This window comes from Anabrus simplex, chromosome 1, assembly GCF_040414725.1.
Source record: "Anabrus simplex isolate iqAnaSimp1 chromosome 1, ASM4041472v1, whole genome shotgun sequence".
NCBI lineage: Eukaryota > Metazoa > Arthropoda > Insecta > Orthoptera > Tettigoniidae > Anabrus > Anabrus simplex.
Window position 1 is genome coordinate 979674827 of NC_090265.1, and position 14509 is coordinate 979689335.

The window sequence follows — 14509 nt, forward strand, 5'->3', positions numbered from 1 at the left end:
AGGTAGTATACAACAGACAGGAATACAGAAAAATCATCAACAAAATTAAGGGATTCCAAGATCAAAGTAGCAAAAAATGGACTGGCAACAACTGGTCACAAGAACGTAAAGAAGCCCACTCCGAAAGGATGAAGAAGTACTGGGCCGATCGAAAGAGGAAGAACCGTAAATGAATTATGCTTAACGTGGTCCATAGTAGACCCATTCGATAATAATAATAATAATAATAATAATAATAATAATAACAACAACAATAATAATAATAATAATAATACACCTAAATAACTGTGACCCAATAGCCAAGTTGCTGCTACAGAACATCATAATAAGGCTTCAAATAGCATCATTAGGATTTCTGAATGTTTATGTGCCTCTGTTATATTGGTAACACTGCACTCTGGTCGTGTGAACCAGAAATGCTTTTGTTCAAGATGGATGCCATGATGGAAGCAGGTGGTCTGTGAGGGGGTTGATGTTTGGTGGTCTTTCTTATGTAAATGGTAAGCTTACAAGTTATTTTCAACAGATTATAAACCTACCTACTGTATCTAATTTTATATGATTTTTTGGCTTAATTGTTTCAGGGTTTTTCAAATTATTGAGTAAGCATGTTTTTATCACTTGGTTGAGGTTAGGAAACCTCACACTGTGTGTGTTAGCTATTGGTACATACATTATATTTAGTGTTTCCATGCCTGACATTTGATGCCAGGCTTTAGTACATTCTAAAACTGGATATTCAGACCTTATGGTCACTATTTATTGTTTCAGGTAACAATTTTAAGGAGCAATTAAAAATCTTGGTGTTATCGATATAGCTTTACCAATAGCTAACACGGGGTGCCAAGCATTGGAGCAACACAAATTGACAAACATTGTTCCTAAGGCTGACAGGCATGAATTTTCAAATCATAAATCACACTAAAATCGTTGCATTTTAATATCATTCACTGACGATATGTAATCTAGTAACGGTCTCCTTCTCATTCAGGTTTCTGCCCAGAAATAATGTTATAATGGCTCCTAAGAAGATGAACATTTTGAAGTACTCCCCTCAACAAATGAAAGATGCTATTGTTGCTGTAAGAAGAGGGACTGCAGTTGCTACAGCTTCTAAAGCTTTTGGGGTAACTAGAATCACACTCTGGTGTAACATAAAAGGAAAATATCCAGGAAAGAAGAGGATGGGTCCACCAACAGTGTTAACATTGGAGGAAGAGGAATTGCTCATGAAATGGGTGTTTCAGATTGCCAAAGACGTGTTTCCTTGTACAAAAGTTCAATTACTTGACAGTGTAGAACTGTTAATGAAGAAGTTCAACAGGCTCAACACCTTCACAGATAACCGACCGGGATGGTACAAAAGCTTTCTAAGGAGGCATCTAGATATATCAGAATGAGTTTCACAAAATCTTTGCAAATCCAGGCAGACTGTCACAGAAAATAACATTAGGTCATGGTTCGGAGAAATTAAGCAGCCTTTGGAAAGTGAAAACATTGATATTCTGGAAGATCCAAGTCGAATTTTCAATTCAGGCGAAACTGCATTTTTCTTGTGCCCTAAAGGCAGTAGAGTACTTGTACAAGAAGGTGAAAATACTGTGTATAGTTTCACTAACAATAATGAGAAAGAATGTCTCACAACGTTAGTAACAGCTAATGCGTCTGATAAATTAGTGCCACCTGTGGTGATATATTCTTACAAACGGATCCCAGCTTCCATAGCTAATTCAGTGCCTATTAACTGGGGAATAGGTAGATCCGAATCCGGGTGGTTGACAGGAGAAATATTTTTTGAGTACGTTTTCAATGTGTTCCGTCCATGGCTAGTGAAGACTAACATAAAATTTCCATTTCTATTTTTTGTCGATGGGAACGTTTCACACCTTACAGAAACGCTCAGTAATTTCTGTTTTGAAAATGGCATTATTCTGGTGGCATTATATCCCCAGTCTAGGCATATTTTACAGCCCATGGATGTGTCTGTCTTTCATCCCCTTAAGAGTGCTTGGAGAAATGGAGTGCATCAGTGGAGAATAGATCATCACGGTCAAACATTAAAGAAGGAAGATTTTGCTCCACTTCTAGATAAAGTGATGAAAGATTCTGTGACACCTTTGACTGTAAAGAATGGGTTTAAAGCATGCGGACTATATCCATTTAACCCTGATGCTGTAGAAGATGAGAAATTCATGAAGGAATACAGAAGGTCGGTAGAGCAAACTCATGATAGATCTATAAATAATCCAGATATGAATGGTCACTTGTTATTCCTAAAGCAGAAGATTGCTTCAGATAAAATCGAGATGTTTTCCCTATCTGGCAATACTTGGACAGGTACTATTGAAGATACAACTCTATTCTACTTGTGGAAGTCGATTAAAGAAGAAACTATTCAGGAGAACACTGATGGTAATCAGAAAGACGCGCCCAATGGTGCTGAACAGACTGTTGATAATAGGGATAACTTGACACTTAGACCTAGCATATCGAAAGCTGCATCAAGCAAAGTTCCACAGCAACATATAGGCAGTAATTCTCAAGAAGATTCCAACATCAATTCATGAGGCCAAATAATTCCTTCGCCATTCAAGAAAGCTTTATTTTGGCCTCACCAATCACGCACACCTAAGAGCAGATTTAAGGAGAAGATCCCATCAGTGGTAACATTGAATGAGTGGAAGAAGCACCATGCTAAAGAGAGGGGAAATGAAGGAACGTGCTCAAAAAGAAAAGAAAGTAAAAAAAAAAAGAAAAGAGAAGATAGTAAGAAGCAAGAAAGGTTCAAATTAAACACAATAAAAAAGGAGAGACCTTTCAGAAGATTCATCTGCTTCTTCAGTAAATGTCGTGTTAAAATCTGAAGGGGAAGGAGATGACTTGTGGAAAGATTCATCTTCATCTACCAGTTCTAATGAGGTGACCCATGTAAAAGTAAATGATTATGTAATAGTACAGTATGAGGGGGAGTTCTTCCCTGGAATGGTATTGCATGTTAAACCAACAGCAGCTTACGTTAAAGTAATGTTGATGAGTTCCTGCGGTTGGAAGTGGCCACAAGTAGAGGACAAACTTTGGTATGGTTTTAAGGACATCTTAGAAAAAATTGATCATCTGATTTATGACTCTAAGAAACAAGTGAATCATGTAAAAGAAATTTCAAAATACAAAAATTAGCAACATCACATTCACTTAAAAGCCATGTCGAGTTAGTTTTGTTCAGTATGTAATAAGCCCTAGAGTATGGTGATGTATTATTCACATGCAATTATTATTTTAAACAGCCGTATTGAAGGCCAACAATTTTCTTCTAAATAATTTGATTTGTACTACTTATATTGTCGTATTTTCAAAAGCGTATGTAATGTTTGACATATTAAAATATTTTTGAAAACATATTAAGTTAGTTTAAGGTACATCAATATGTCAGCCATTGGAACACTCAATTTTTTGACCTGTCAGCTATTGGTGCAAGTGACTTGTAAATTGTATAAATAATTAAAAAATTGTATACATCATATAACTAAATTTTGCTCCATTTTCCTTCCAATACAAACCTTAGCCTTTTCCTCAATCCATAAATCATCTTCCACAATCAATTTTCCTGCTCTTAAAAGAGGATAATCCAATATTTCTTAAAGTGTTAGGCTTAGATGCACTTAATAATAATAATAATAATAATAATAATAATAATAATAATAATATGGTTGAATTTTGTTGGGTAAACTTCAAATGTGTCTTTTACATGTCTACATTGTATGAAATGGAGAGCTGAATGGACTTTTTCACCTTTCAAAATTCCAACAACCTTTGTTGGGTTTGAACCCACGAACTTAAAGATACAAAAGCTGACACTCTACCACACTTATCCACAAAGGGAGCTTTTATTTCAGTAGAAAAGGCAACAATCAATATAAACTGCAGAAACTACTAATAAAACAATATGTAATTTTAAAAATTACCTGGAATTTTTGGTTCTTAGTGTCTCCAAGCCGTTACCCTCACTATGGTCATGCTCAATGACTGAATGTTTGTCTGATGGTTCCGTCACTATGCATTCATCATCTAGAAGAAAAGGTGTGGTATTTGGTGGCTTCTCACTTGCTTCTAGAGGCTGATCTTCTAGATCTTCTTTAACCGTCATTTCAATGTCTGAAGAATGAATTAAAGTTGAGACTTCATCCAGTGTTTTAGAGTTGCTCTCTTCTGTTTGCATAATTTCTGATCAAATAAAAATACAGTCTGAGTAAGTGAAATCTCTACTATAAAATTATTTTCATTTACTTTTATCACAATGGTTATAATGATACAATTTTAGTTTTATGTACATTAAAAAGTTTTCTTGTTGGCTATGCAGATCTTAACGAAATGAAATTTACCTTTCCTTTTGTTTCTTCTGTCATAGAGGATGAAAATGAATGAAAATCTGCAACCTGTTTCCAGTCGTTTGACCAGGTCAGGAGTGGAATGAATGAAGCCCCCTACTAGCGGCGAGGATGGGAATTGTGCCAGCTGCTGAGGCCTGTCACACTCCCTGGGGCAGTGATTAATGAATGATTAATGAAATGAAATGATATTGGAGAGTGTTGCTGGAATGAAAGATGACAGGGAAAACCGGAGTACCCGGAGAAAACCCTGTCCCGCCTCCGCTTTGTCCAGCACAAATCTCACATGGAGTGACCGCGATTTGAAGCACGGAACCCAGAGGTGAGAGGCCGGCGCACTGCCGCCTAAGCCACGGAGGCTCCTGTCATTGAGGATATAGAATGATAAATAAGAGGAAATCAGATTTCATAAATATCAGTATTTTAAAGCATCATACAATATATATGTTTCAACTTAAACACTCTACAGAGAATTGTAAAAATATGGAGTTTATTATCGTAAATGCTATGGAGAGCACAAAGCAGTTTTAAATTGAAAAGATTGACAGTGATATAACAATAAACATGTCTAGAAGGGAGCACAAATCATAAACAAATAGATTTAAAAATTATAATAATTCTACATGTATGTTCTGATACAGATAGACAGAGGATTGTTACCCGTTTCAAAATAAATGCACTATTTTAAGTATTGTTACATTGAAAAATCTTTGTTATTATTTTAAAGGGCTACAGTAACACAAATTTTCAGCAGAAATTACACATAGAAAGGCTGTAGCGATTTCAGACTAATTGAGAAAATTACAATTGGAACGGATGAAAAAAGTACTGGGAGGATCACAAGAACCCCATAGTAAGAAAATAAATAAATGTAATGGCGTATGGCTTTTTAGTGCCGGAAGTGTCCGAGAAGTTTGGCTCGCCACAACCACAAGGAGAAAGTGAATGTAGAATGACTCAAGTGGTCCAGTGTGGCCAATGAAGTTAATAATAATAATAATAATAATAATAATAATAATAATAATAATAATAATAATAATAATAACCCAATCTAGAAAGCCAAGAATAATGGCTGAGAGGATTCATCATGCTGACCACACTACACCTCATCATCTGCAGGCCTTCGGGCTGAACAGCGGTCGCTTGGTAGGCAATGGGCCTTCAAGGGCTGTAGTGCCATGGAGTTAGGTTAATAATAATAATAATAATAATAATAATAATAATAATAATGAAAATCCACACCCTGTTTCCAGTCATGCGATCGGGTCAAGATTGGCTTGAATGAAGCCCCATCTACCGGCGAGCATAGGAAATGTGCCAGCTGCCAAAGCCTGTCGCACTCCTCTGGGGCAATGATAAATGACTGATAGATGAAATGTTAATGGAGAGTGTTGCTGGAATGAAATATGACAGGGAAAACTGGAGTACCCAGAGAAAAACCTGTCCTGCCTCCGCTTTGTCCAGCACAAATCTCACATGGAGTGACCAGGATTCTAATCACAGTATCCAGCAGTGAGAGGCCGGCGCGCTGCCGCCTGAGCCATGGAGGCTTCTAATATTAATAATACATTAGCTTTAAAACAAAAATATGGATCAAAATTATTTATTTTAATGTCTTATAATGTTGGCTAAGTAAATTCACTTTAGTCACTTTAAAACAGAGTGAAATTATTAAATGAGGTGGTCCATTCCAAAACTCATCTTATCAACCATAAGTGATTTTTCAGGAAAAGCAAAAAACTTGTAATTTTTGTAATATAAGTCTCACTTGTTTCAATCAATTAATCAATACTGATCTGCATTTAGGGCAGCCGCCCAGGTGGCAGATTCCCTATCTGTTGCTTTCCTAGCCTTTTCCTAAATGATTTCAAAGAAATTGGAAATTTATTGAACATCTCCCTTGATAAGTTATTCCAATCCCTAACTCCCCTTCCTATAAATGAATATTTGCCCCAGTTTGTTCTCTTGAATTCAAACTTTATCTTCATATTGTGATCTTTCCTACTTTTATAAACGCCATTCAAACTTATTCGTCTACTAATGTCATTCCACGCCATCTCCCCGCTGACAGCTCGGAACATACCACTTAGTCGAGCAGCTCTTCTTCTTTCTCTCAATTCTTCCCAACCCAAACATTGCAACATTTTTGTAACACTACTCTTTTGTCGGAAATCACCCAGAACAAATCGAGCTGCTTTTCTTTGGATTTTTTCCAGTTCTTGAATCAGGTAATCCTGGTGAGGGTCCCATACATTGGAACCATACTCTAGTTGGGGTCTTACCAGAGACTTATATGCCCTCTCCTTTACATCCTTACTACAACCCCTAAACACCCTCATAACCATGTGCAGAGATCTGTACCCTTTATTTACAATCTCATTTATGTGGTTACCCCAATGAAGATCTTTCCTTATATTAACACCTAGATACTTACAATGATCCCCAAAAGGAACTTTCACCCCATCAACGCAGTAATTAAAACTGAGAGGACTTTTCCTATTTGTGAAACTCACAACCTGACTTTTAACCATGTTTATCAACATACCATTGCCTGCTGTCCACCTCACAACATTTTCGAGGTCACGTTGCAGTTGCTCACAATCTTGTAACTTATTTATCACTCTATAGAGAATAACATCATCCGCAAAAAGCCTTACCTCCGATTCCACTCCTTTACTCATATCATTTATATATATAAGAAAACATAAAGGTCCAATAATACTGCCTTGAGGAATTCCCCTCTTAATTATTACAGGGTCAGATAAAGCTTTGCCTACTCTAATTCTCTGAGATCTATTTTCTAGAAATATAGCAACCCATTCAGTCACTCTTTTGTCTAGTCCAATTGCACTCATTTTTGCCAGTAGTCTCCCATGATCCACCCTATCAAATGCTTTAGACAGGTCAATCGCGATACAGTCCATTTGACCTCCAGAATCCAAGATATCTGCTATATCTTGCTGGAATCCTACAAGTTGAGCTTCAGTGGAATAACCCTTCCTAAAACCGAATTGCCTTCTATCGAACCAGTTATTAATTTCACAAACATGTCTAATATAATCAGAAAGAATGCCTTCCCAAAGCTTACATACAATGCATGTCAAACTTACTGGCCTGTAATTTTCAGCTTTATGTCTATCACCCTTTCCTTTATACACTGGGGCTACTATAGCAACTCTCCATTCATCTGGTATAGCTCCTCCGACCAAACAATAATCACATAAGTACTTCAGATATGGTACTATATCCCAACCCATTGTCTTTAGTATATCCCCAGAAATCTGATCAATTCCAGCCGCTTTTCTAGTTTTCAACTTTTGTATCTTATTGTAAATGTCATTTTTATCATACGTAAATTTTATTACTTCTTTGGCCTTAGTCTCCTCCTCTATCTCGACATCATCCTTGTAACCAACAATCTTTACATACTGCTGACTGAATACTTCTGCCTTTTGAAGATCATCACATACACACTCCCCTTATTCATTAATTATTCCTTGAATGTCCTTCTTGGAACCTGTTTCTGCCTTAAAATACCTATACATACCCTTCCATTTTTCACTAAAATTCGTATGACTGCCAATTATGCTTGCCATCATGTTATCCTTAGCTGCCTTCTTTGCTAGATTCAATTTTCTAGTAAGTTCCTTCAATTTCTCCTTACTTCCACAGCCATTTCTAACTCTATTTCTTTCCAGTCTGCACCTTCTTCTTAGTCTCTTTATTTCTCTATTGTAATAAGGTGGGTCTTTACCATTCCTTACAACCCTTAATGGTACAAACCTGTTTTTGCATTCGTCAACAATTTCTTTAAACCCATCCCAGAGTCTGTTTACATTTTTATTTACCGTTTTCCACCGATCATAGCTACTTTTTAGAAACTGCCTCATGCTTGCTTTATCAGCCATATGGTACTGCCTAACAGTCCTACTTTTAAGACCTTCCTTTCTATCACATTTATTTTTAACTACCACAAAAACAGCTTCATGATCACTAATACCGTCTATTACTTCAGTTTTCCTATAGAGCTCATCTGGTTTTATCAGCACCACATCCAGGATATTTTTCCCTCTGGTTGGTTCCATCACTTTCTGAATCAGCTGTCCTTCCCATATTAACTTATTTGCCATTTGTTGATCATGCTTCCTGTCGTTCGCATATCCTTCCCAATTGACATCTGGCAAATTCAGATCTCCCGCTACAATCACATGTCTTTCCATGTCGTTTCCCACATAGCTGACTATCCTATCAAATAATTCCGAATTCGCGTCAGTGCTACCCTTTCCCGATCTGTACACTCCAAATATATCAAGTTGCCTATTATCTTTAGAAATGAGCCTTACACCTAGAATTTCTTGTGTCTCATCTTTAACTTTTTCGTAGCTTACAAATTCTTCTTTCACCAGAATGAACACTCCCCCTCCCACCCTTCCTATCCTATCTCTACGATACACACTCCAGTGCCGTGAGAAAATTTCTGCATCCATTATATCATTTCTCAGCCATGATTCAACTCCTGTTACAATATCTGGTAAATATATATCTATTAAATTAATTCTATTCCTTTCCTTACAATACTTCTACAGTTCAACACTAACAATTTTATGTCATCTCTACTTGATTTCCAGTTCCCTGTTCCCTTATCACCGCTCCCTAGGCCATCCCGTTTCCCTGAATGTGCCTCCCTATTACCCTTCCAAACAAATTTCCTAACTTATACGTACCACTGCGGTTTAAATGAAGGCCATCTGAGCGCAGATCCCTATCTCCTACCCACCCATTAGGATCTAGAAATTTCACTCCCAGTTTCCCACATACCCACTCCATAGTCTCATTTAAATCCCCAATCACCCTCCAGTCAGTATCCCTTCTACACAGTATTCCACTAATAACAATCTCCACTTTCTTAAACTTCACCCATGCTTCATTTACCAGATCCCACACATCTCCAACTATGTTGGTACTTATATCAGCTTGCCTTATGTTGTTGGTACCAACGTGAAACACTACCACCTTCTCCTTCCCCTCCTCCCTCTCTTCTACTTTCCTCAACATATGCCTCAACCTAATTCCTGGATAACACTCTACCCTGGTTCCTTTTCCTCCACACACTTTCCCCACGTGTCTAACGATGGAATCCCCCATGACCAGAGCCTCAACCCTCCCCACCTCATCTGATCCCCTCCCCTCCTGGTCAGCCCTATCTTTCCTGATAGCTGCAGAAGCTACTTCCTCCTCCCTTTTCTCCTTCCCATGACCCTGTTCCACCTGTCTTTTCCTATCCTCTCTTTCTACATTTTCCTTTCCTACCTTTTCCCTTCCTCCTACTTCCACACATCTCAGCAACAGTTCCCTGTCCCTCATCTTCCTTCTGTTGTTCTACCTGGAGTGACTCGTACTGATTTCGCACAGACACCTGTCGTGAATTCTGATCCTGAATAGAGCCCTTGACCTGCAATCTCCTTCCCCTTAGAACATTAGACCACCTGTCTTCTACAATTCCTTCCTTTCCTTCCCCTCCCTCTTGTACACCTACTGTAACCTGTACATTGTTTGAGGGAGTCCTATCTTCCTTCCTGTCTTCTGTGAGAATCCTAATTATCTCCCTCAAACTTTCCAACTCCTCCCTCATACCCCTCAATGCCTCGCCACATCCACAGTAAGTACACTCGCGCTCCTTAGCCATTCTTTACGGGGGGAAAAATGAAATTAAAAATAAAATAACTTATTTGCAAAAAATAAATGAACGGAGGGATATATTGTCTGGGATAGTACACAACAATAAGGTAATTAATATACGACTACACTACCGTACAATACTACTTAGTCGTGCTCTATTTTTTTAAATCCTACAACCCCTGACAGTGTATTACCATGTTAAAAATTAAATAATTGAAAAGGAGGTTCAACCTATTCAATACTTAAAAGAAGGAAATGCAGTAATCACATTCCTATTTAAATGGGACCGGTTTCGACCTTAGTCCAGGTCATCATCAGCCGTAAAAAGATGTACAATGTTTATGAATATTGGAGGTCAGTTTCACACTTTGATAGGCACAAAGACACGACACCACATTCTGTATGCACAAAGTCACAACACTATCAATTAATATATATATATATATATATATATATATACATCTACATCCTATCGATCGACACTCAATATTTGGAGAGAATTCTTCCTTTATAGGCTACACTGCGCTCACAATAGAATTAACTTGAACAGTAAAAATCTCTTTGTTGTTAATCATGTTAATAATTCAGTAAACTCTCAAATCTGTTCCCTCTTGATATCCATCACAAAGAACTTCTGTTTCTTCAGCAAGATTTTTTTTGTCTCCAGAAATTGTGGTGAACAGATTCTTATAAAAAGAAAGTAACTCATTCCTTTCCCAGTCCATTCCAAAACGCTTTTCAAACTTCTTAAGTCTTTTACTTTGAAAGGATTCAAGTTCACTCCTGGCAATAATTCAGGGGGCATTAGCATATCTTGCAGGTGTTTTCCTTTTTTCATTACCGATGTCCCTAAACCGATGTCTGAGTTGTAATGAGGTTCTCTCCTAAGAGTTACATTTCCCAGTGAGTTTTTGCTAGTAACAGATTGTTTCTCTGAAGACAATTTAAAGTGCCAAGATGCAGGTTTTTTCATCATATTTTCAGCAACCATTTCCCAGCTGTTTACTAAGCAGTCTCTGCCTAACTTGAAGACTCGAGCATGTTTGCTAAAGATGTCTTCATTTTCTGCTAGATTACAGATGATAGGGTATTTTCGTATCTCTCCCTCCCAAATTGAGCAAATGCCCTATCAGGGCAGAAATTAGTGGCCTTTTATAGTACAGACCAATTCAACACTTTCTGTATTAGGCGGAGCTGTGTATGTGTCAAGAAATATGGGCACATTGCAATCATTGTAGAATTGCGGTTCTGTCCTCTGCAGCAATTCACACAAAGTCGTACAGTTGGTGAAGTTTGACAAATCAGTTTGTGATAACCGATGCTAAACTGCAGATGACGTTTCATTAGACCCCTTCTTGAATTAATGTACCATCTATGTGTGTGTGAAAATATTCTCTTTTGACAACCTGGTATGTGAGGTACCCCTCACAATGGTATAATTATAGGTGTACAATTGGCAACTGTAATAGGCAATTTGATCTGGAACTTTTGGATTCACAAGATTCTTTTGGCAGTTACATGAAAATATTGCCATGCTATCTCTTCCTTCTTAGAGCTTCTTAAAAAAAGCTGGAGCCCTTAGTTTGTATACTCTGAGTTCAAAGATTAAATCATTCTTCAGTTATAGTTTGAACTTTCAAGTTTAATTTTCTCCTTGAGCTCCTTCCTATTGGTTGATTGTATAAGACAAGTTTTGGAACGACAAGCGCCATGGATAAAGCGCGTTATGGAACAACAGCCTGACTTTGGTGACAGATTTCTATGGGAAAAGGTGAGTTTTGGTGCCTACTTTCATGATAGAACTATCACAAACCTAACCAAAAAGGCAATGCTACCTCTAACTCGCTTCTTTTTTTAATGGATAAGACAAGTTTTAGAACGGACTGCCTCAAATATGTTATGCTCTGGAAATAACCATTACTACCTCCAACACTGATAATGCTATATCTACATGCCATCAATAAAACTATTCTGTTTACTGTTCTCACAGGTTGTCCTAATCAGAGAACATTGATTTGCATTAGAAAGAGAAATAATTGTTACTGAGGTAGTGCACTGAAAGCTTATCAGTGATTATTAACTCCTGAAGGCAGTACTGTATTTGAATGTTGTACTAATCAGTCTACAGGCAGTAGTTAAATTCTCTACAACTCAGCATGCTGCGAGAGTCACACAAAATATAACTCAAGAAACAAAAGATTTTTTAAAATAAAACTTGAGAAGACTTCAGGTCATGCTGTGGAGCAGTATACAAAATGGTCTGATCACTCATTTCTCTGTGGCAGTGACATAAATATAAATGTTGGTGTACACTTTCTACTCATACAAAAAATATATTCACAAATATGGTACTTCATAATTAGTTAGTTTACACTATATAAAATAGAGTTTCTTCCTAGTGGAAATCTTTAACCCAAGATTCCTTGCAATATCTACAGTATGGTGACTTTGTAAACTCTGTCTATTCTTAGTTTATCTTCTCAGCAAAGAAAATATCTCTGACAGCCATTAAAGAAAGACTTAACGAAAATCACTGTTTCACTTCCCATGTAAACTATGAATAGTCACAAATGACCAGAAGACCATCTCCATCAACATTTTACAAGTTCCAGAAACACATACATTTCCTCCCTTGTCATTGACACCCATATCTAATGTGTGATCTTGGCTTTACTATAGAATAAAATCCCAATTCTTTCTTGCACGTAATCATTCATCTCAGCTAAATTAGGCATCTGTCACATTGTCAAAACCATATTGCAGCCCTGGTTGACTTGCAGAAGGTACTGAACGTACGTTACATCGCATCACACTCACTATATAAGCTTATAAGAGCAGGTCCTGTCATTGGATCTACAGGTAGGCCATTAAATTATTATCATCTTCATCTTCCTGGAGTGGTGATTCTCTTTGGGCATAATTGCTGTTACCCTCTTCTTGTAATCACTCCCAGGACTATTCCTCCATTACTTCTATATAAAAGATAAACTCTGACACTTGTGAGAGCATGGAATGGTTGCGTAGTTGACTGTTCTGGATTTTTTGAATGTTTAGAGTAGTTATCTATACATTTCTACTCTTAACAATTACAGAAACATATTCCAGCAATCAGAATATTCATATATGTGATAGTTTTATGTACGCAGCCCGTCCGATATATCATACGCTATGAACCTGGGTCAGTAATACTAGTTACTCACCATACATCGTACAATAACGTTACAAGCTAGACATTGGTAGAGAGCTGTATTACCCTATTGAATTTACACTGTAGTATGATACTACAATTTGCATTTTTAAAAATATTACCAATACCAGTATTCGAACTCTGGATCTTCCAGTTGATAATTAAGGACCTTTCCCTTATAACACAATACTGTATATGCAACAATATTTATGATTATGCATTTACTAATTATGATCCCACCTGTTGCCATTTATTGATGGGTGCAGTACTTTTGAATCTGTCTCTTTGGACGGGCCAGAACAAAATGTAGCTTAAGTCCCAGTCTCATCCATGGCTGTGACAACAATATGGAAGCTCCTGAGGTGTGAGTGGTGCTGAGTAATGACATTCAGACCAAAGCTAGTGTTACGACAGGTGTTGCTCATAGGGTCACTTTCTGGCTCAGTGAGGAAAGCAATGACAAACTACCTCACTCCTCATATTGCCTAGTACGCTTCATTTTGGCACCGTTATTGGTTTTTGCGGTTTCTCTATAATCACATGTGGTGCTATCTGACGATCCAACCAGCCTCTGGGCTGATAACTTAACAGACAGATTATGATGTTCATGGAAACATTTCAGATGAAGTCCAATCATACATTTACTGCATCTGAACTTAGATTTTCCTTTGCAGAGGTCACATCTTCTTTCTGTATCATTTGATAGTGGTCAGTGATGCAATCCTTCATAGCATACCTCTTTCATTTGTGTAGAGACCATTTTTTCCTGGTGAGACTGTTCTCCATTCATGTTTAGTAGATTTACTGCAAAGTAAAAACGAAACTTCAGGAGGCCCTGAGAACAGTTTGGTTTTAGTTTGTAGTATAGCAACCAAGCATTCAGTACACACACATCTAGAAAAAATGAGAATACCAGCCACCACCATTTCTTCTGCCTCTTGTGTGACCTGTACATTGACACAAACTGGTCAAGCTCTCATGCCTTTATTGTAAGACTTTGCAAAGGGCACATCTTCTTTCTGTATCATTTGATAGTAGTCTGATTCAATCCATCATTACAATTTATTAAAATTCGTATCCACCTTATTCAATACCAAAAATGTTGTTAAGATGAAATTACAACATGTATATTTATTTTATTGGGACTAGTTTTGACGCTTTATATTGCGTCATCATCAGCTGATATACACTGAAAACATTGGCAAACATATATAAGTTTATCTACGTCACACACATAAAAACTATGATAAAGATTTAA

At 37.3% G+C, this 14509-nt stretch overlaps 1 protein-coding gene across 1 annotated transcript in view; it reads right to left on the bottom strand.

Annotated features, from left to right (window-relative positions):
- The window catches only part of LOC136857663 (uncharacterized), a 45247-nt gene that overhangs the window by 14045 nt on the left and 16693 nt on the right, over positions 1-14509 (bottom strand). Inside the window, exon 2 of the mRNA XM_067136497.2 lies at positions 3963-4221. Within this exon, the coding sequence (XP_066992598.2) occupies positions 3963-4221 (259 nt within the window). The remainder of the gene's footprint in view (positions 1-3962; positions 4222-14509) is intronic.